Consider the following 23,210-nt stretch of genomic DNA (forward strand, 5'->3'; position numbering starts at 1 on the left):
CATTCCAGCTCCTGCAGTGAGAGGGGTTTTGTGCAGCGCTGAATCAGCCCCGGGAAGGGGGCGTCTGGTTTAGCTCTTTGTACTACACACATCACCCAGGCAGAAAAAGACTGACAAAAACACCTGCCTTTACTAAATCTTCCCGCAGGTTGCCACTGAAACCCTTAGAGAAGTAGAAAAAGGAGAGTAATAATCTGAACAAACACGGCAACACGAGAACAAGCCAGGCTGACAGGCAGAGGGGAACGTTCTGCCTGCTCCTACCGCATCCTTACGTGATTTCCAAAAAAAACGGTGGGAGGGAGCCGCTGCCTGCTCTGGGAAACCTTCACCAGTATCACGGTGAATCTGCTGTTGAAGAGGTACCACCATGGTAATATTTCACATGATTAGAGTTTGCAGCTAGGCAAAGAGCCACCCCACAGTCTAGGAAAATTCAATGCCTCAAAATGCAGAAGAAAAGTGGAAAATACATATAACAGAATCTCATTTCCCAGGAGCGCTCTACTTCTTGTAAGACGTTCTCTATTTCCTTGAGAATCAAGCCTCTCTGGGAAAAGACCCCATCTCACTTCCACCTTCCTTAAAACGAATGGGCCAAATGCTAACTGCCGGACTGTTTGCTACTACTAAGAGTAGCAAACATAACACGGGTACTTAATAGCCCAAGGCAAAGTGAGCCCACCTCCCTGAAAGGGATTTGCAGCTAAGAGGATTGCAAAGGCGAAGGGAAGGCAGGGTTTCCACCAGTGTGGCTTGGGCTAAACTTTCCTTCCATCCACGCTTGCAGCAAATTCTTCACAATTTTTTAACCTGCTCAGATTTGCCCAAGGAACTTAGCAGTCAGAGTGCAGTTCTCCAAAAGCTTCCTGTTAGGCAACGTGCGCCCAGGCGGCACGCTTCCCCAAGCACGGCCCCGTGAGCCCTTCCACCAGGGTTAATCCGTAGGATTAGGTCCTCGTTTAGGAAACTGTTTGTCTTGCCTGAGAACCATTCCGCAAGGGAACAACACGTACATCTCGGGCAACCTCGGAGGGAACCGCGATGGCTCCAGAGAGTCCTACTAAGAGACCGTATCTTGTTCTGGGGGTGTTCTGGTGTTTTTCAAGGCTCCTTCCCCACACAGATAATGAATGACACGGTCGATAGATAAGGTCAGTGTGCATGTAGTCTCAAGGTTTTGGGGAAAGCAAGACCTTTATCTGCACTTTATCACCACAGTATACAGGTCTGTTTTGCCTTCCTGTCACAGATCTGTTTTGTCCTCCTGACAAATAAAAAAAGCACTGACCCATGTTCTCCCCAGAAACTTTAAGAATTCATTGTCTTGGAGCAGTAATGGAACATCTGTGCTATTGTTTCTCCTTTGGAAGAGTCTCTGTCAATCCGTACCTTTCCACTTCTGGGCTTCACTCTCAGCTTTTGACCTGCCTAGTTATTACTCGAATTGCGGTAACGCCTGGAGACCCAGCTCCCAGCACGTCCCTTGGTGGGAGGTGTTTTACCTTGCCAGTCTTACTTAGCCGACAAAAGATGAGAGAAGGAGCGGGAAGGGAATTGTCCCAAGCCGCTCAGCAGGGCAGATGCAGAACCGAGAACAGATCCCCCACACAGGCGCTCCTGGGGGGAGCGGGAGAGGCCGCCGAAGCCCGTCAGACACACTGTGACGCACGCTCAGCCGAGGAAATTCCTCTCTGCAGGAGGGGCAGGTGAGAGCTTTGCTTTCGACATTTCCCAAGGGCCTCCTTGGAGGGACTGTTTGGCTAAAAGCCATTTGTCCTGGGTGAACATTTCCAGGACTTACTCCCAAGTGCAAGACTATTAGAGAGAAGCATAAACCCTTGAAGCCAACCTTTTATTGGCGTCTAGAGAGTTATCAAAGGCCATGTCAGCAGACAGAGCCTGAGCTCTGCATCCTTGTGACCTGCCAGAGAAGAAACACAGTAACTCCTCTCCCCTTCCTCCCCCCTCGTCGGTGGGAGACGTGAGAGTTGGGACGGGAGACACTGATCCTTCCCTTTACCTCCGCTCCTTAGATGAGGAGAGAAGGAGCAGCCATGCCTGGGGAGCAGGCGCTGGGAAGCAGGAGCCTCCCAGCCTCCCCCCACCAGGGCTGAGGGAAGCTGACGGGAGCCCCCCCCTCTGCAGGCAGGGGGAAGCTGCGGCGGGGGAGCAGGCCTGGAGCAAACCTCGCCTCCGCTTGTGGGCAGAGCCGGGAGCAGGGAAAGCTGGGAACAGAACAGAGACATTTCACGCTCCTCGGCTGAGTCACCGAAGCGTATAAAACCAAGGCCAGGCAATCGGAGGCGCGCAGAGGGGAGGCACGAGGCAGCAGGACTCCCGGACAGGTACGTGCAAGCGGATGCGGTTTAAAGCAAGGGATGAAGACTGAATCTAAGATCAGCTTCCAGCAGTCCCACTGCTCCCCTCCTCTCGCTGCCATGTGCGGTGGAGGGGGCCTCCAGCAGCTCTGCCAGCTGGGAGGCCCTGAGGCTGCTCAGCTCTTGCACGGCTCCATTCGATGAGAAGGACGCAGGTGACCAAAATATACTATGCTGCTGGTCCCTGCCTCAAACCTGGGATGGGAGCAGCAGGTGATAATCTAGGCGATACCTGGCGCCATTCAGGGAAAAACAAGTAGTTAGGAACAGCATGAACAGCTGAATAAGGTGAGGAACAAGCCTGAGACATTTTATGCAGCATGGAGCTTCAATTACCCCCCCACTCTGATATACATTTTTGGATGAGGAATGATCATTGTGATGCCTCGAGAGCAGGAAAGGTAGCTCAGGAAGGAAAGCACTAGTTTAGGGCTCAGGACACCTGTGATAATTCCTTCCTCTGACACAGATTATCTGCACAGCCTTGGACAAATCATTTTGTACCTTTTTTTTTTAATAGGTCTTCAGGCTCCTGCTGGGTTTTACAAAAATCCCAGAGGAATGCACATAGGTTTCTCTGGTGCTTAGGCGTCTCATGGATTTTTCAGAAATACTTATTTGTATCTTTAGTCACTCAAGTATTTTTAAAAGCCAGCTATATGTTTCTTCATGCTTTTTGAGCAATGTAATTTACATATAATATAATAATATAATATAAATATAATAATGTAATATAAAAGCTTTGTCTCTCGGGGTGTTTCAAGGACAGGTCTGTTAAAGATGGAGCCACTCCATCCGGTATGGAGCACGGGATCATACAGGTAACTGAATGTAGTGTGTAGATTGGTACAGTTCACGTCCCTTCTAAGAAGCAGAACGCAGGAAGGAGGCAGTGGACAGGGCCATGCTGTACACCTGAACTTCAGTCTGACAGCACAGCAGGAAAAGAGGCGCTCGTTCGACTTTGGAAGTGCTGTGGAAAGGAGCGGTTACAGCATAGCCCCCCAGAGAAGCCTGCCTGCGACTAGCCCTTGGAAGGAAAACATTACCACTCTTGTCTCTGTTCAGATCACTGGGGACACTAATTTAATTAAAGAGCCAGATCTTGCAAGGAGCTGAGCAACTCCTCCAGGGTGCAAAGGTCCTCCACTTCTCCTGACAGCTGTGAGAAAAGAACTGAGGGCACTCGCCACTATGTAGGGTCAGACCTCACATGCATAGATCAGAAGGGAAGAGACAGAGGAAAGCTGGGTAGATAAGGGAGGGCTGGAACTACCCTGGAAATCGCTTTAAGCAAAGAGGAGAAGGAGCTGTAGCAAAACATCCAGTTGCAGTATGTGCTCACCATGACCCCCTCCTACAGAGGGCACAAAATTCTCCAGGCCCTCGGCAAAGGAACTCTACCTTCTAGAAAAGGTAGGGGATAAATGTCCTCCTTGGTCTGCATGGGGAATGGCAAAGGCCAGCCCTAGGGGAAGTGGCACAGAGGGAAAATACCAACTAAGCCTCATTACCCATCTCACAGAGGATCCTGGACAAGCACTTTGGGGGCTACGATGGTTGCAAGGACAAAGCTGGGGTGGGAAGAGGAAGGAGCACAGAGGGATTTGTAACACTGAATAACCTACTTCTTGGTCCCAGGCCTTTGGCCCCGATCCAGGAGCACACTCTCAATTTCTGACCACTTTGACTGAAATGTGGTTCAGAAGTTGTATTTTAAATACCTTGGTTCCCCCTGGAATTTGAGTGCCTATCACATTTGGGGCACTCTCCTGCAGCAAGGTCCCAACCCTGCCACCACTTGGCAGACAGCTCCAGGGGCCCTGCAGTGAGTCAGGAGCAGAAGAGGAGGGGGAGCCTCAAGGGGCCTTAGGGGCTGAGAGATGCAGGGAGGTGACTTTGCCCGCGCATCCCGTACAGCTACTTGCCATCGTGGCTGTCTGTCAGAACTGGGCAGAGCCCAGACATGCCCCAGGCTCTTGTTGCACAGCTGACTTACTTACCCTGAGGGAAGGAAAGCCCTTCCTCATACAGGAAAAGCACTTTTACCTGCCTGCCCCATTGCAACTCAGCCAAATTTGGGCTCCTACATCCTTTCGTTTCATGTCTGACAATCTTCCCCTGCCTCTAAATCCATGTTTGCATTGTACAGACAGCCTCACGGAAAAAACTCCTTGCTCTGATCGCACCTGACCTTAGCCCTCTTGCCTGCCCCATTAGACAACTCATCTCACTGACATGGACAAACTGGATACTGTGCAGCAGAACAGCCTTGTACAGAGCAAAGACACAATCACGTATAAACATAAAATCCTATAATACTGCAGTGAGAGCAGTGGTTTCCAAATAATATTATCCCTCTTCTGCAGTTTGTCTGGTACCAGCTGGTAGCTGTGTCCTGGAGTGGCACTGATACTGCCCAACAGCCCTGTGCGGTGCAGAGGTGGCACGAGCAGCGAGACGAAGAGCCCACCTCCTGCGCTGCTGCTGTTCTTCGAGATACTGTTCGAGATGCCACGCTGGCACTGAGGGTACTGGGGTACACACCAGACATGCGACATAACTTGGTTGCTTTCTGCATCAAAACTCATACGTACACTTAAAATAAGATCAAATGATACTTCTGTCCCAAAGGGCTCATGTTTACTTAGGCTTAATTACAGAAGAGACATTAATTATCACTTCCACTGTCGGGATGCAACAGGAAAGCATTTATAAATGTTTTACTTTTAAATAGCTTGTAGCTGCCTGGAGGGATTTTAATTTAGCTCTTAATGCTGATGTTTTGTTTTCCCCTCCCTGAAACAAAAACCAAACAGATCTTGCAAGTTAACTGAGAGCCACTTAGCAGCAGCAGGATGTTTCTGCTCTTGCTCGTCCTCTCTCTGCTGGTGGGGAACACAGCGTCAGGCCCAGTGAGCAGAGCCGAGACTGCAGCATCCAGGGATGTCACCACCGTTTTCCAGCTGGCTCAGGAAGACTCTTGGGAGAATGTTAACCTCACCAGCATGTCCTGCGAGGATCGGAAGAACAGCACCTGGATCACCCTGCAGCTGACCAACAGCAGCCTGACAGCTTTCCCTGTCTGCCTACCGGAGGTCCTGGAGACCCTGGATCTCAGCAACAATCTCTTAGAAGAAGTGAACAGCACAGAGATAGCAAACCTCCCGCAGCTGCGCACCCTCTTGCTAAGGCAAAACTGTCTCCAAGCAGTTAGATGGGGATCTGAAGCCCTCAGCAGTCTCCAATACCTGGACTTAAGCTTTAATAAGCTGTCATCTGTGCCGTCATGCCACACCTCTTCCCTGCCTAACTTGAGATGGTTGTCCCTGGCTGGAAATCCACTGACTGAAATTCAGCCACTGGCTTTTTCCTGTTACCCTCGGCTACAGTTCCTGAACCTCTCTGCAACTCTTCTTGGGCAGGATGACAGCAAAGGAATTAGGGAGTCTGCCTTTGCCATCAGCACATCTCCCCATGAGGCCAGGAACAGGCCTGAAAACACCATCAACATGCTTGATCTGAGTGGGACCTTTCTTGAGAAAAGTAAGTCTCCAGATTTCCCACCATAAACACAGGCCCTGGTCAGGCTGGGGGCAGCAGAAGCTTTGCCGGGACGATGGCTCTCATCCTGGCTGAGCCCTGGGATGCCTGCTGCTGTCCCAGCTAGTGCCCCCTGCCCCCCCCATCCCAGGGGGGACATCTTGCACCGAAAGCTGCAAACAGACACTAGCTGGAATAGTGGCATCCTCTGCTGCTGCTGCTCAGGGAGTGCAACACGCTCCCCAGCAAGTCATGTAACCGCTGGGGAGAAACCCTCACACAAACCAGCCTCCACAAGGAAGGGCAGCGAGCCGGCAGCACCAACATTCGTCCCATCGTAGCCCCCCACCTCCATCCTCACCCCTCTGTCTGCTACTGATAGCCGTCCAGCTGTCAGCCTTGAGATTAGCTCTGGGAAACGCAGGAGGGAATTACCATCTCTGTTCAGAAACATTGCTGAAATCCGTCTTCGCCCATCCCCAGTTACGCTCTGCTTTATGCCCTTGTATTGAAGTAGTGCAGGGAGGTTTTTTTTCCTCAACCACAACAGGCCAAGTACTTCCATCCAGTGAGACAGTCCCTGCCCTGAGCAATTCACAGCACAAATCTTTCTTCCGTTTGTCCCTGCTGTCAGCCTCAGCTTGTAACTGAGGTGCTAAGGCGCAGAGATGCTAAAAGCCTTGCCCCGCTGCTCTCGGCCTTAGACAGAGCCAAGACTTGCTGCTCGTTCTCCTGCCTCCCGGACCACCGTCTCAGCCATGGGAAAACCCTTCCTGAACACCTTATCCGAAAAGCCACCTCATCTGTTTCTCTGTCACATTTCGTACCAGTTTGATTCATAAAAACAATTCTTGTCTCTGAAGGGTCCTATGAGGCTTCATTGATGGTTATTCCTTGGCACTGGCACAAGAACTGCCACATTGGGTCAGAGCAGAGATCCCCTTGGTGCAGTGTCCTTTTTGCAAGAGGACCTAACAGTGGCACTTCATGGAGAGGGTGCAAGAGAAATGAAGCACAGGTGGATTTTTCCTGTGTGTATGTTCCTTGATTCCAGTAACCAGCAGCTTAGAGACTTCCCAAGCTAGAGGTTTCACCTCAACCCACATTTAGCAGAGATACTGGTAATTTTCCCCCATGAATTTGTCTAAACCCTCTTGTGGCAGTGAGTTGCACAATTTAGTTACAGCATGAAAAGGCACTATTGTATAGGACCTGTTCCTTCAAGGTTTCATGCCCCTCACCCCTTTTTTCCTGTCTTAGGAGAAATAGGAAATTATCTGTCTTTCTCACACCATTCAGAACTTTGTAGACCTCTCTAATCTCTCCTCATCCATCTCTTCTCTGAGTGGAGAAATCCTCATTCGTTTAATCTCACGTTATAGGAAAACTGTTCCATATCTATGATTAGCTTTATTGACCTTCTCTTTATCTTTCCTTCTTTTCTTCTGCCTTCTCTAAGATGGCATGACCAGGCCTGCAGGTAATATTACAAGAATGGGATTGCACAGGTATTTATACTCTGGTGTATTGATATTGTGCATTTTGTTCTATCTCTTTATCACAGAGAATAGCTGCAGGAGACCACAGAGATATTTTACATCTCTACAAATTTAAAACTCTATCTGACAGTACCCTAGCCACAGTTCCCATTAAGTCACTAACAAATTCGGCATGCTTTGCAAGGAGAGGGCTCTATTTTTGTGTGTGCTACTTGGCAGTATCTCAGTAATATTTGTCAGTGGACAAATACAGTTCAGTCTCCTTATTTCTAGGCAGAAATCCACAGCAATGCTCTATTTATGGAACAGTTATTAACCCTTTTTTCTGCTTCAGTTCAACCAGAGTGGACCAGAGACTTGCTCAACCTCAGATCACTTCACCTGACAAAGATGTCACAATTAAGAAGCCTCGATACTGACTTTTTCAAGTCCATGCCTCACCTCAGAGAGCTGAACTGCCAAGACTCCCACTCGCTGGGTTTCGTGAGGACAGAGATGTTTGACAATGCTCCTCATCTGAGCCATCTCTCATTCCAGAAGTGAGTTGTTTTCTTTTTTTGCTCACCCCCATGGAAAGTTGTCATTGCCTCACAGCAAAATGCTGCCTGGGAGCAGGCAAGCAAGATCTTCCTATTTGAGTCATTTGACTTTAGTAGCTGATGAGAGAGGCAATTAACATAAAGAGAATGACTGGCATAGAGAAAGTCAAGCCATTAGAAGCAGGGTGAGAAAGAAGCTAGAGAAAAGTTGAAAAAGGACACTGTATGAAATAAAAGTGGGGCTGAATGCATGCTGGCCGAGAGGAGCCCATCTTTCACAGAACAACCTTGCCAAATGCTAGGTGCTTTCCCTTTCCAGCTGCCATCCCTAAAGGCGTTCTCCTCTTATGATGCCCTTGTTATGCTTTAGCATACAGCAACCACACTGTGCATATTAGAGAGATATGCAGGTATTAGCCTGGACTTTAAAGTGCAGCACAGTGGTGTTAGTAACCTGCTATTTCCAAGGGAACTGGGAAGATTGCATTGTGTCTTGCACACATGGGGATACTAAGCACACTCCAGCCTTTGGAAGTTAGCCCAGCACTGGCTAATTATTGTATTTGTCATCTTGTAGCTGTAACCTGAGTTCCTTTAGTCCTTGGAATATCAATTCATCCGACAGCATCATCATCGACTTGCATGGAAATCCCCTATCATGCGATTGTGGGCTCTCCTGGCTGCTCTCCAAGCCTGAGAAAGTTGTGCTGCAAAAGTAAGTGAGTTCAAGGAGATGTAAGTAATGCTCTTCAGCCACAACTTACTGCTGCAAGTTATCTGGGGACAAAACATTCACTGCTAGATTATTCAGATTCTTTATTTGGTCTTCGCTTCCACAAGAGGTAGAAATGCAAAATAAAGTCCCCTTTAGGGACAAAACATGGCTAAATTATACTTGAAATGGACAAATGTGATGGGGACATGTAGAACACTACAAAGTGTTATTAGCTGTGGATTCTACCTGAAGTGAGAATAGCTTATTTTCTCCCCCTTTCAGTTCATATTTCTCTATTAGGTGAAGATAAAACATCAGCTGGCTAGGTGGCCTTGGTGGCCAGCATGGGAGCAGGAACTGGAAGACTATGAGCACTTTAGCATTTCAAATTATTTCTTCCTTGCTCTCTCATTCCCAAAGCCTAGATCAGCACAGGCAGTCAACAAACTCCTTGCAAACAGTACCATTTCTCACCAGTTTTTTCTATGCTTTCCAATATTTCTGCAGACTAATTACAAGCATGTAGTTTAAAGAAATGCTTTGCTTGTATATGAGCTCTCCTCCTTTTGAAAGGCCACCAAGAAGATATGTCATATATAGTGGAAAGAGCAGGGAAGTAGATTGTTAAAATTAGATTGTCTCTCATTAGGGTGGGCTTAACATTTAAATTCTCTTGAAAACATGTAAAGCCTGAGTGAAAACATGTAAAGACTGAGTGAAGAACAAACTTGAGCTCAGTCATTTAAAAACATGCCCAGTGCCAGCACAGCTCCAGCTGTTGAAGCAGCAGGGCTTAAGGATCCGGGGGACCCTGTTACACTTCTCTCTATGCAGTCCCCTCCTAGTGTAGCATTAGAATCTGATCCTTTAAGACAAGTTGCCTTAATGCCCAGTACTCTTACTAAAGCTCACACTCCTTGTACCAAAGGATGCTTCCTCTCAGGCAAAAGATATTCCTGCACCTTACAAAAAACACAGAGCCAGTCAGCTATGATCACAGTGCTGTGGAAGGTCATCAGTCAAGCACAGGACTATCATCAATACTACCTAGCTTTGGTCCAGGTTTCATGTTTCCTTTAACGTAAAGGCTACTTTTGGACAGGAAGTTCCCAATGCCACTCCAAGCAGCCTTATAGGAGTCAGAAATGCTCCTGTAGGACTTGTCTGTTCTAACTTGTTCCCTCTACAGGGCATCGGACACCTTCTGCAACACATCCCAAGAAGACTGGGACAGACCTTCAGCATCTTTTTCATTGCTAGAGCTCTATGATAAATGCCAATCTGAAAGAAACATCACGCTGCCAGATTCAAACACACCCCCTCCTGAAGACGGTGCTTTCAGCGTTACCAGTTATGATGACACTACTGCAGCATCAACAACAGACTCTGCTCCCACTACTACAGCGGCATCAACAACAGACTCTGCTTCACTACCCGAAGACACTTTCAGCAGCTTCCTAATTCAGAGGAATATAACAGGCACAACTGCAGCAAACCCAACTGAGCAGATCCTCACAAAGGTCAACAGTTCCTCCCACGAGGAGGAGGCAGTTTCCGAATCCATGAGCAATCCCCCTTCCTTCACGTTGGTAACCACCTCCCCGGGTTTTCTCAAAGAGCTCTATAGTCAGTCCTCAGGTTATAGCTCCATGAGTGAAGGTGAAACAGATCAGGAGTTCACAACAACCAACACTGTGTTTCCCCAGGAAGGACTCTTCAACCAGCCTACTAGCGATTATTCTGCTACAGCAACAGTAAATCCAGACGCCACCAACCATTATATTCACTCCTTTGCTACTAACACTGGGGAAGGTACAGCACAGACAAACCTACCACAGCTGAACTCAACAAAGACCAACGCTCAGTTGGATCCTGCCTTCACCAGAGCATTGATACACTATGTAGATGATTATGACTACGATGATCAGACAACAGAAACCCCAGTGCAACCTGTGTACACCTCCTGTGACTACAATCCTTGCAGACACCTTCAGAAACCATGCAGTGAGCTTCAGAGTGCATCCCAGTGTTTATGTCCTGGCATTTCGAGAGAAGATGAGGTTCCAGATCCACCAAGACTCAGAGATGTGTCTGAAGTTACGGACAGCTCTGCACAGATACACTGGTGTGCCCCAAATTCAGTTGTTCATACCTACCAGCTGATGCTTCATGCCCAAGGCAATGAGGAGAGGCAGTTTGTCCTGGACAATATTTATTCCACAGCAAGGCAGTACACACTGTATAATCTATTACCATACACCACTTACCACATTTGCGTGACTGCTTTAAACAAAGCAGGATCAAGCCAGACGGCAAGTCAGGAAATTTCAGGTAATCCATGTACCAAATTTAAAACAAAGCCCAGCTACAAGTCTGTCTTTGCTGCTCTGACTGCAGCAAGTGGACTCTTTCTAATTTCCACTATTGTATTGTCTATATGTCTGTGTAAGGCATGCAAAAAGCCTCCTAGTGAGCAATATGGTACACACCTTGTCTCTTATAAGAACCCAGCATTTGATTATCCCTTAAAACTGCAAACAACTAATTAGCTCTAGGTGATTGCTCTATACTTCAAAGCTCACTGTCTTTACCACTTTGGTGTGTTTCCCTGAGACTCTCAGTGTTCTTCAGCAAAACTAGGAAACATCAGACTTTATAGCCCTCATGTTTCTAAGGGAAAGAAATACACAAAAAAGAAAAAAAATGAAGGTAGCTGAACAGAAAGAAGCCTTTGGGCTCTTGTTCATGGACTAAGCAGCAGCAAACCTGGACACTAACCTTGCAGAGTTATCTTTTATAATCATCTACAAATATACTACTGTACATTTCATACAGTGAGATGTTGTCTTGCCAGCTGTCTGCCTCCAGTACCTCTTATGGATACAGTTTGTGCATAACCATAATCCAGGGCTCATCTATCCAAGCAAGATAGACTCTGATTTTATTCACAAGAGTGAAGTTGCTGTTTGATTTCTTCTAACGTCTACATAAAGGTATCATCCAAAAAGACAGTATTACTAGAAGGAGCAAAAGAAAGATCTCCTTGGGCTCAGTTGCAAGGTGCTGTGCACACCTAACGGCAGTAAATAACACTGGTGATCACAACTGTTCAGCCCAACTTCAGATCAGGAAAAAGAAACATCAAAATTAAATGCAAAGAAGGAGAGCAGGACACTGCAGGATCCTTAAGGCAAGGATAATTGTTTTGTTGTGACTTCGTATGATGTCTTCCATAACCGAGGCTCCTAAGCGCTACTGCAATACCATTTACAGGCAGTGAGCAGGCAGTAAGGAGGTTGAAATACAGCAGTAACCCACAGAAGGGGGCAGTACATTACGATTTGCTTCACAATTGATTTTAAATGGAGATGACTCTCAATTCCATCTATAGATTTAGCAGGCTGATGATTTACCTCATGCAGAGGCAAAGACCAAAATAATGACACAGTTTAATGTGCATGTTGCTGTGGCTTGAAAAACTGAAATCCCATCCACTAGCAGCAGAGATTTTTATGCATTTATGCAGAGGTTTTTCAAACATACTTTTGGGTGCTAATTTCTGCAACAAAAATTATAATAGATGCTGAGAATCCAAGTTTTTCAGCAGCTTTGAGAGATCTTGCCGTTAAAGCTCAGAGAGCTGTTTTTGTAAGAGGAGGTGTTTGTCCCGATCAAATATTTCCCTTTAATTATCGCTGTTCAGAGTCCCATATGTTTATGTTCCAGTAACTGCATGTTTCTGCTGCTGTATAGATACAACATGTAAATTCCCCCCAGATCTCCGAGAATGAAGGGTGCTATACAGTGTAAAAGAGTTTCTGTTCTGTCAGTTATTTTTAATGTTCCCCCTATTAATGGAAATAAAAGTTAGAGTAAGATCTACAGACTGGTTCTTTATTAAAGATCTTGACCTTTGTGTTGACTTTACCATCTACAGTGTTTAACCAGAGAAACGAACTCAAACACTTTGTTGTTTTGGAGCCTTTAGGTATATAGTAAAGCATAATTTTTATTAACGGGAAATCTGTGTTATTTGATGTCATGACGGTTTTCATTTTCAGTGCGCCTGAAATGGGGTGTGCCATGCTCACGGCTAAGGGCTTGCAGCCCTTTCATGCAAGTCTGTCCTTTCCCCTGCACCAGTGCTGGCAATGACATCATCTTTAGACCGATGTTCAGGCAAATTCCTGTTGTGCCCATCCTGAGCTGCTGAGCTTGGCTGCACCCCAGGAATCAAACCTACAATAGAAGTGACTCGCAAATGGAGAAACCGGGATGGCGTCATCTTTCACTTTAAAAATCTCTTTTGTTTTCACTTGCTGGTAGTTTAGAACTTTTTTTGTTTGGACTTAATTTTTCATATTTATTTCAGGTCTGGTTTTTTCCTGCATTTTTCTGGAAGGTCTAAATAGGCGCAAGTGATATTTTAACTTTGTCTGCAGTGAGCAAGAACCTTCAGTCTTTGACTTGTATTATTCCAAACTGGGGCAGGGATCATATATTCCCCTGTGTTTGTTCAACATAGCTCCAAGAGACCTTGACTGGGGTCTCTGGTATTGCTGTAAACAGAAACAAAGTGGACCAAAATAAGAGATTTGTGAATAGCAACATGTGTATTCTTGAAGATTAACTCCAGAGATGATCCTGCAATTAGAAATAAAGAAGATTGTTCCAGTTTAACTATGAGTTAGTCCAAAGCAACAGGACATCATTTAAAATGAGATTTTGAGAGAATGTTTCTATCTACTCTTCACTAAACTGCAACTCATAATCACTGCAATGTTTACCTAGAAAGCCACAAAGCTCAGTGAAAGGAGGTCTTTGAGGAACAGGATTTGCCATCGCTGAGTATCAGTGACAAGAGGACACTAACTTGCCCAAGGCAACAGCCTTGGCAGTATGGGGGATACGGCAGAGGAAGCCGCCGAGCGGCACGATCACCTCAGAGGACTCCCAGGAGCACTGAAGAGTGGCTGCAGGCGAGCGGGCTGGCACAGACACCATCTCCATGCCCGGCAGACGCCTTGCACGAAGATGTGGGAGCACTTGCAAGCTGCTTCTCGTCGTAATTGAGCACAACAGTCATTTTGCGTCATAGCTTCTGCGTGGAGCTGCACAAACAGACCAAGCCGGAACTCAGTGGAAATGGCACATCCCTTTTCAAGCCCTTCAGAGAGCAAATCACATCCAGAGAGTTCAGCAAGCCCTATACACCGTCCTCCATCCAAGCATACCAGCAGTGTAAGCAGATCCTGTGGATCTCCCAGAAGGCTGATGACCTCTTGCAGCAGCCCAGGCATTTTGCAGGCTACTTTTCTTTTTCAGTTTCTCCCATTTGTGTTTTCATAGCCCTGGGATGGGAAGAGCCAGCCGGTGGTTCCCAGCGCACAGCCCTGGGGGGGAGACCTGCTGTGCCAGGAAGCCGGGGCTGCCCGCAGCTGCTCCCGAGCTGATCTGTGCACTCTTTGTTTCCCCCACCACCTCCAGTGGGGGATCGCAGCAGGTACACCCCCAGGGCCCTCGCCCCCACCCAAAGCGAGCGCCAAACAACCAGGCTGCTCCAGCCCCACATCCCTACCCCCAACAACTCTGACCTGGGGGCCTCCCAAGCCACACTTGCACACGGGCTGCCACGTAGCAAGACCTGCTCCGGAGCGTCCCCTAAAGTCACTGTTCAACAACCACCAACGAGCAAACAGAGATAAGCCACTTGTTGTGGCTTGTAACAGTCAGCGGTGAGTAAAAACGTGAATAAACTCCATTGTCTGTGTGTTCCAGACAGGGAATAAAGCGTGGGAAAGATGCCATATCATTTAGATTGTAAGTGTGTATATTCATTTTAACCCCACCTTGCATTAACCTTTTACTTACACCACTGGCAGCAATAGCTAACAGTCCCGTAACAGGGATGTAATCTTTGTGCACACCACCCTTTTCAGCGCTATGTTAGTGGAGCTTTCTCCCAGCTGCTGAGTAACACCCACTTTTCTCTGGACTGCTGCAGAGATGGTACCTAAAGCTTTGCACAAAGCTTTGCACATTTGGAAGGGCTCCAATAACAAACAAAACGCTTAAATAACTCCACCACCCCCCTTCCCAGGAAATACATTGCAAAGGACAAGACTGAGTTTACGGGAGCTGTTGCTGTAGAGGCAGCACACTCGACAGCAGCTCTTAAGTAGTCTGTCTATATAAAAAGGCACCAAGGTATTAGCTGAGCAACAGTGTAACCAGTAAGGGAAGAGGGAGAAAAGTGCTTGAGGCAGAGGCATCGCACACGTGCAAAACAAACTATTGTGCTTCCACTATTCCCTGGCAAGAGAAAAGACTGGAGGACCAAGTCCCGTTGTTACTGTCCAACTTCAGGAACTATATTGCTAAATATGCTTTGGAGGTATTACGTGGGTCACAGCCGAGATCAGACCCAAAAAGCAGCATCTGGCAGAGACAGGTAGAGCATACTCTGCCCTCAGCCAGAGAGGGAAGTCTGCATAGTCCTATCCCCCATAAATCCACAGCAGTCCCACACTGGTTGTGACTTCGTATGATGTCCCCGTATAAACAGCACCCTCTGTCAAGCCAGGTACTGGATACTACCTCCCAGACAATTTATTTCTCTCCCGCCTCAGTCTCTTGAACCTTTCCCCATCGTGAGATGCACATTTACCACAACCAATTCCCCAAGCCAATTCCCACTCCAGTCTCTCCTGCCTGTTCACAGGCCCTCGCTGCCTTCAAGCCAATGCACCATGTCAGAGCCTCACATTTTCTAAAACTGCCTGTCCTAGGAACCAAGCGGATATGTAAGTCCCACTCCCGTGTCCCCCACTTGCTCCATCTGAAAGTGACCTTCAGCAGCCCGGTTTCATCGGGGCTGACTAGCCCTCCCAAAGCACAGACCCCCAGGCAGGGTCAGTGCCCCTCTCTTGCCCCGTCACACTCCCCCCTTTTGCAGGGGGCATGGAAAAGACTTAGCAGCAGGACTCAAAGCAGAATGCTTATTTATCGACACCTATGGTAAGCACTCACCTGCTTCAGGCTGGGAACTTCTTTTTTTCATTAGCACTTTTCGTTATCACTGCTAACATAGACTCTAGTTCTGAGTCTATATTAGTAATGACCAACTTTCCTCTCTACTTCATTGTCTTTTTTCCTCTATAGGAATCAGTGCTTCTCTTATTTCTCTTTTTCCTCTTATTTTTGCTAAGCTACAACCACTCTTCTTTGGATTTACTGTATACATACCTAAATTCTTAAATAATTTTAAAGTTAAAAAAAGCTATTTTTTTTTCTGCTGTACTTCACAAATTTCGATTTGGATAAAAAAAGCTTCCCCTTGCATTCGCACCCTGAACTCATGTTTCTTTTAAATAACTGCTGCAGCCCAAGACTAGGTAGACTGATAAAAGCACAATTATCATTTGGCTAAATCACAATATTTACAAAGTAAGTATTCAGGTATAAAACATTTCTTTGAAAAGCACTGCTTATTGCTAGTGCTTAATGCTAATATTTACTTTTAGAAAAACTGAATCACCACATTATTCTCTCTACATTTTCTATTGTAGCTGAACCTAACAATTTAAAAAGTAAACACTAAAAAGCAAGCAATATTATAATCACCAGGGTAAAATTATCTTGAAGCGCATTTTCTAGTTTCTACATAATCCAGGTATAATTGCAGAAAAATAAATCCAAATTAGTCAGTGTCATTTCCCAACCCGAAAGACAGCGTTGTCTTTCCTGTTGCTTTATAAACACAACCAATAACCAGGTTGGAGGTTTCCTCCATTTTCATTACTATGGATCCATACAAGCACTTGGCCCTGCTCTCACAGGGCTGGTTGGGACAGGGGCAGCGAGGAGAGCACCTGGGGAGCAAATCGGAAACGTTTCCTGAAGTAAGTAAAGCCTTCTGAGAAAGTTCCCTCCCTCCCAGCTCTCCTCCACCTGCTTGTTCCTCCCCCTCTTCCTATTTACACCCAACGCCAAATCCATTCCTGTAGCTCCAATTGCAAGACATAAACCTGTGACAGGGTGACTGTGTTACATCTCTTAAATGCCTTTAAAATCTAACAAAAGCCGACCTATTACCAAAAAATGATAGCTAGTAATGCACCGACTGTTTAACAGTTCAACCTCTTGTCCTGTTTATCTCCATGACAGGACGATAACTTGGGAAAACTGCAGAGAACATTTAAACGTGCTTCCTGACAGCTTGTGTAAGCTTCTTCTGGCTTTTCTTCCTAAGGCCCCATTGCTATCCGCATTCCTAAGAACCTTCTCCATTCCCTTGTCAACTTTTTTATTCTTTCTGTAGTGACCAAGTTCAAGCAAAGGAGGACTGAGATAGCCAACAGTGCACATGGATGCATCCCCCGAATGCCATGGCAGAGAGGCATGCTGTTCCCTCTCCCAGCTCCACATTTCAAAATCAGTCATCGAGTCTCGTGGAGACTCCCAGGAAGCAGAAACACTCCAGACCTCTGGGATAAGAGGCTGATTGCTGAAAAGGCCTGACTGCTGAAAAAACGAGGTTCTCTAAGGGCCAGAAGGCATGCAGGCAAAGGCCTTGCTGGCTGCGGGGGGACAGAGAGGGACTTCCCTGTCTTCAGTGCCACAAGCACCATGTGGAAAAGCAGTCGCCCAGAGCCCCGGCCGGGGCGGCACAAGCAGGTGGGTGGGAGAGCCCAGCACAGCAGAGGAGCAGCACAAGGCACTTCACGCAACTCGCCCCTGCTACAGAAGGGACCCTGCTTTTGGGAGGCACCCCGGCTAGCCGGGCTGCGAAGGGCAAGAGGCATTTAATGGGCCTGCTGGGGGAGAGGCAGCCCGCATCATACCACAGACTTTATCAGCTTCTTCGTGGAAGGAAGCAAAATTAAACCACTGCACTCACTTGGCAAGCACCGCACTGGCATGGACCCGCAGCTCCGCAGTGATCTCCAGAAAAATGCATTCACCTGGTGTTAGACATGAGGATGCCTCTGAGGGTTCAAGCTCTTGCTTGTCAAGAAGCATCTGACTAGCACTTTACCTGTGAACTACTGAGGTATTTATCACAGGTGTGAACACGCTTGGTGTTTGCGGAAACAAATTTCATATGGTGCTTTTTCTTTTCATCAGCCAGCCAAAGTATGCAGAGATTGTTCTGAAGCAGGGCTGTATATTGCAAGAGTAATTCCAGCTTTTTTAAAAAGTAATCATCAAGTAGGACAACAAATAATAATATTACTTTGAAATATACTCAGGAAAAGATCCCTTACAGCAAGGCTGGTATTCTGCTGTCACCTAGAGGAAGAGGGTGGAATCATCCCTCCTAGGTACTACCGCATGTGGAAACACCTTATTCTTTCATCGAAGAACTTCAGCCTGCACCTTACAGACCAAGACTTACTAACTTACACTGCCCATGAGCCCCTGTGTGTGCATCTGTGTGTCCTTACCCATTAATATTGGAAAGTCAGCCAATTTCAACTAAATATGAAAGAGCGACACAAGTCTCAAAGAGATGCTCTGACACCTTTCATTGACAACAGTGGCAGGATACAGGAGAGCCCATCGCTGCTGTCACTGGACCCCTTAAAGAAACTGTGGAACTCTTCACAGCATTTGTAGCATTTATCCCAATGTTCCAGCAGGAATCAACCTCCAGAAATTGCATTTGGCCTGCTCAACCCTTTCTACACACAGACGAACCCTCTCCAGAGATGTTATGAATGTCCAACAAAGGGAAAAGCTTCAGTCAGAGCTGCAACTTCAGTCTTCAGATACACAGGAAAATAGACTTCCTTTGGGCCACTGTTCACCTAGTTACTGGCTTTGTCCTGAAGAGCCCATTTGTTTTTATTCAGAAAGCAGAAGTGCTGAGAATTAATAGTAGCAACAATCCATGTCCCATAGACTGTTCATTCAGCAGTTTCTGTCCGTGTCTCTTATTACACTTAGTTCTCATTGACTGACTGACCAGTTTTTGTTTTCTCAGACAGAAATACCTTCCTTGGTCTTAAGAAATAGACATTTCTTTCACATTTTCCTCTACCAGTGTCAGGTTGGCAGAGCACTTCATGGTTATAAGGCTACAAAAAAGCATTAAAGTGTAATACGATTTTTTAGATACTATATATTAGAATTCTGAGATTTTGGAAACAGACATTATTTTTATAGACTTATTTTTATACTTTGTACTTGGATGACGAAGCTACCTTTAAAATAGTCTTTAAAAAATGGTCTGAATCCACGGGAATCCCTTAGAGCAAATTTTCACACGATTAGCAATATTTATCCTAGTATTCCTAGCTGAATATCATCACCATGAATTGCATTTGGTCAGCTCCTGTATGTTTGTCTGTTTCTGTTAAATATGGTATTTTTCTTCTCTTCCGAACCACAGTGCAATATCCTATTTTGTACTGCTATAAAATCATCATACTTCAGTGGTAAATAATATTACCTACTTGCACATATATGGAGAAGATAATACTTGCATGTCACTTTGTGTATTTTCCAACACACTACCACAGTATATGTCCTCATTTTTGCAGTCTCCTTTAATGGGTGAATACCCTTTTCATCTGCTTACCATGGCTCTCAGAGATTTTTTTTTTTTAAGGAAAATAAGGGAGAAAAAAGGCCTCAGAAAAGACTAACAGAAAATGGAGGGATTGTCAGAAAAGGGACAAAAAGTGTACGCAATATGCAGGACCTTGGATACACTTGGAACAGGAGAGAAATAAAGAAAAACAAAAGAAAACCAAGAAAAGAATCACAGAAAAATCCCTAAAAATCTGTATCATTTGTTCAACGTCTTCTGCACTAGGTGGCAGCACAGATGCAGCTATAGCTGCCATAAAGCCAGACCAAAGGGCTGGCAGCTCCACCTGGAGCGGTTTAACCACGGTACCAAGGAAAGCACCGAGACACCAACAGCTACAACCCCAGGGAGAAACTCAGGTCAGAAGAAAAATCACATTTCCATTTCTACAATAAGCACTAGGTACCGACTTTATTATTCTTTGGATAAATATAATCTACTTGCTGTGCAAAATATTTTGTGCTGGGGAGTATTTACAGAAGACATTGTCATTAAATTTATTAAATGTTTAGAAACTACTCACTTTTGTCAGAAAACGATTAAATAATGGTACTTAAACTTACAGCCATTAGGTTAAATGATGTCCCCCTCTCTTTGGTAATAATTCATTATACTGTCATTACTACTCCCCTGAGAATTCTAGACAAGTTATCTTCAGGAAAAAAGAAAAAAGACTCTATGGGAGATTAAAGTTCATACCCAACCTGATATAAAGCAGCATAGTTAAGTAGCAAAGATATATGTCGCAGGTATTTTTCACCTTGTAAAAAGAACAGAAATTAAAATATTTCTAGAACCCACATTTTGTCCTAATCACACCTATACAATTCACTGATGTTATTTGTGCTGTGAAGGTTATCAATCATACTGCAGTAGAATTAGCAAAGTTTACCTGACATTAGGATTCAATTTTATGGGACACTGCACAAACAGGTAGTAAAAGGTTTTATTAGCTAACTACACCAGACTTGAAATAGTTGGGCAAGAAAATCAAGAGACAGACAAGTGAAGTGAACTGCCCAGAATCACAAGCAGTAGAGTAGCTGGTCAAAAAAAAATGCTAATATTGTCCATTGCCTCTGCCTGAGCAAAATACAGCTTTGAAAACCACAGAAACTTTGCACTGATGGACATTAGCAGGTATGTAAGAGGTAGAATTACCCTTAACTAAATTAAAACTAGCAGACAAAACAATAATAAAATACAATGCAAAACACACTCTGTGTCATAGCCCACCATGACACCTTAAACCCTGCAATGACCTAAGACCAAATCAAACGCTAGGGAAGGAATTTCCAGTAGACAGAATTAGGCACATAAAGGAGACAGTGGATGACAACAACCTTTAAACTAGCCAGACAGCTCCTTTTAAATCCAGCACAAACCTAATCTCACAGGCTAACACTTACAAAAGCCTTCATCCTAACTCTGCCCTGAAACCCAGCGTCAGCCCTAAAAGATCAACCCTGCCAGACCAAAATTATTAGTAAGGTAGCCACTAACCATAGCAGCCCTAAACTTAGCTCAGTAACTTGTCATATACCTATTAAAAATCCAGGCTCTCCACCCAGTAATGGAACAAACCCTGTTCCCAAATTATTCTTAACACCAGAGAGGCTGTTTTTGCCAAACACAGAGCTATGTATAACAAGGAGGCTCTTACAACATCAGTTCTAACCATTATTTCCTTCAAAATCCAGAAAAACCCCAACCTTGCTGCTAACCCTAGCGCAAATCTCATACTGGAATAGCAACCTCTGCCAGGCCCAGCACTGAGCAGCATATACTCACTGATGGTAATAGCACAAACTCTATCTTCAAAACTAGGTATTTTTTCTGCCAGCAAACCAGGTTCATTGGAACACACTGTGGCATAACCAAACCCAAATCCCAATCTAGCACTGGAGAAGCAATATCTGCCACTCCCAAAATGAATACAGTACCCTTAAATATAGCTATGCTGCCCTTTATACGCAGGAGAAACTAAGAACCTCCTACAGTACCACAACAAACTCTAAAAGATCCCAAATGTGAGGCCACAGCGCTACAAGGAGGTGGCCAGCTACAGAAACTCTAAGTATACTATAACAGGTCTTTAAAAAACTGGACTCTTCACCGAGTAACAAACAGCACAGATTCTAGCTTTAACATTACATTAGTGTTAAACATCCAGGATTTAATATTGTTGCCATCAATGCTTAATGTATTCTAAGAATAGGGTTAGAGAGCCCAATGGTCTTGGTCATTTAGGATGTGCTTTTGATCATTTTTTAAATAAAAATCCAGGTTTAAACTGTTACTAGAAAAGGTCCCCAAGCCATGGCTCTTAGCCTGGATGTATGCATCAGCTCATAAACTTACAACTCATCTGCCTGTTGAAAATGGAACAGAAAAAAGCAAAAACTATTCACTTCCAAAATCTTGTCTTTACATATTGTCTCTGACAGACAAAGAACATTCATTCTCATTACACTGGCGCATAAATCCCCTCAGTATGACCAGGGAAACCAGGAGGTTGCTGCCTTTATAAACAGTTCAGCATATCTGCTGGAGACGGAGCATACTTGCTGTTATCTTTATGTTGGCAGGAATTGCCAAGAACACAGCACAAAAAATAAACCGACACGTGCAACATGGAGTAAGTGAGAAAAAAAATCAAAAGCAACTGTTAAAAATGGTTAAGAGGGATGATAAAGTAATGCGACTGTGGAGCCTTTTTTCATATTTTTTGATGATGACAGAACTGTCAAAATGTTTGCATTTATAAACATAAAAAACTGTTGTTAGCACTAGAAAATTGCTCACCATGATAACAGGTTTCACGTGCAGCGAGCTCCTGATATAGATGTAGATACTTGGAAAAGGAAAGCAAGTTTGACGAGCGAAGCTCATGTCCCTTGCCTGTTTTTACAACGCACTGTCCACATTACGAGCACTTCACTGGTGCGGGGATACATTTCTCTACATACGAGCACTTTATTGGCGCTGCCACACTATAAATCCTAACTCCTCGCAGCCAGTCTGGTAGAGATATGCCATAAAAATTCCACATTTTAAGACGTTACTTGAGCATTCTCATTTCAGCCAAAGCTCTTTTGAGCTGCTATAACACTAATAATAATACACTGGGTCATTCAGTGACTGCAGGTTGTTTTCCTATAAACATTTCCAGATGTATCTTTCATTTCCTCCTCAGAAATCATTAGTAAACATACACACATTTGTTTCTTATTTTGAACACAGTCTAAAATTAATTCACTTTGCGGATTCAAGTATGTGCTTTGCATTCAAACCTTATTAAGTTTATATTCTGCTCAAGATGGAGAAAATAATTCCAAATATATATTCAGAATTCCTGAGAAAGACAAGAGCACAAATGCTTCTTATACCTAGATAGTAGTTGAGGCAAGACCAACTTAACAGTTAAGTATAAGCTATCTTCTAACTCTAATGATTTTTACTGATATAAAGCATACCTTTTTAGGGTGATGATACAAGCTGAGATAGAGTCCCTCAGACACATAGGATGATCAGGGTGTGACGGAAAAACATACATTGTTTTTGTTCTTTCCTGTAATTCAAGTCTAATTTCACTTGTGATAAAGCTGCTGCTTAAAATCCTTTTTGCTGCTCTTTAAGGAGGATGGTGGTCAGTCTCTTGGGGTAACAAGTTCTGCAAAAGGGAAAACAAAGGTGCTCAAAATCTAATCAAAACAGCTAGCAGAGCATAGCAGGTCTTCTTCTCAGCAGGAAAGAAACTGCAAGATGCCATCCCAAGTCCAATAAAAGCCAAAGGCTGGACCCATGAAATAGTGGGACAGATCACAAAAGAAAGTAAGCTACAGCTACACTAACATCGGTGGCTATTGGCTTATCATATAGCACTGAAATCAGTGGCTTTGGAAAGGCTGCCTGTCAGAGAAAAATTTTTTTAAACAA

The 23,210-nt window shown here is 45.0% G+C and overlaps 1 protein-coding gene across 1 annotated transcript; it reads left to right on the plus strand.

Annotated features, from left to right (window-relative positions):
- The first annotated feature begins 2,275 nt into the window (after nt 1-2,275).
- Nucleotides 2,276-14,489, plus strand: LRRN4 (leucine rich repeat neuronal 4). Its single transcript, XM_013949936.2, has 5 exons — nt 2,276-2,348; nt 5,201-5,927; nt 7,758-7,962; nt 8,540-8,677; nt 9,867-14,489. The coding sequence occupies exons 2-5, from the start codon at nt 5,240-5,242 to the stop codon at nt 11,224-11,226; spliced, it is 2,391 nt and encodes a 796-aa protein (XP_013805390.2). The 5' UTR covers nt 2,276-2,348; nt 5,201-5,239; the 3' UTR covers nt 11,227-14,489.
- Nucleotides 14,490-23,210: the final 8,721 nt, after the last annotated feature.

The sequence above is a fragment of the Apteryx mantelli genome, chromosome 3 (genome assembly GCF_036417845.1).
Source record: "Apteryx mantelli isolate bAptMan1 chromosome 3, bAptMan1.hap1, whole genome shotgun sequence".
NCBI classification, from domain to species: domain Eukaryota; kingdom Metazoa; phylum Chordata; class Aves; order Apterygiformes; family Apterygidae; genus Apteryx; species Apteryx mantelli.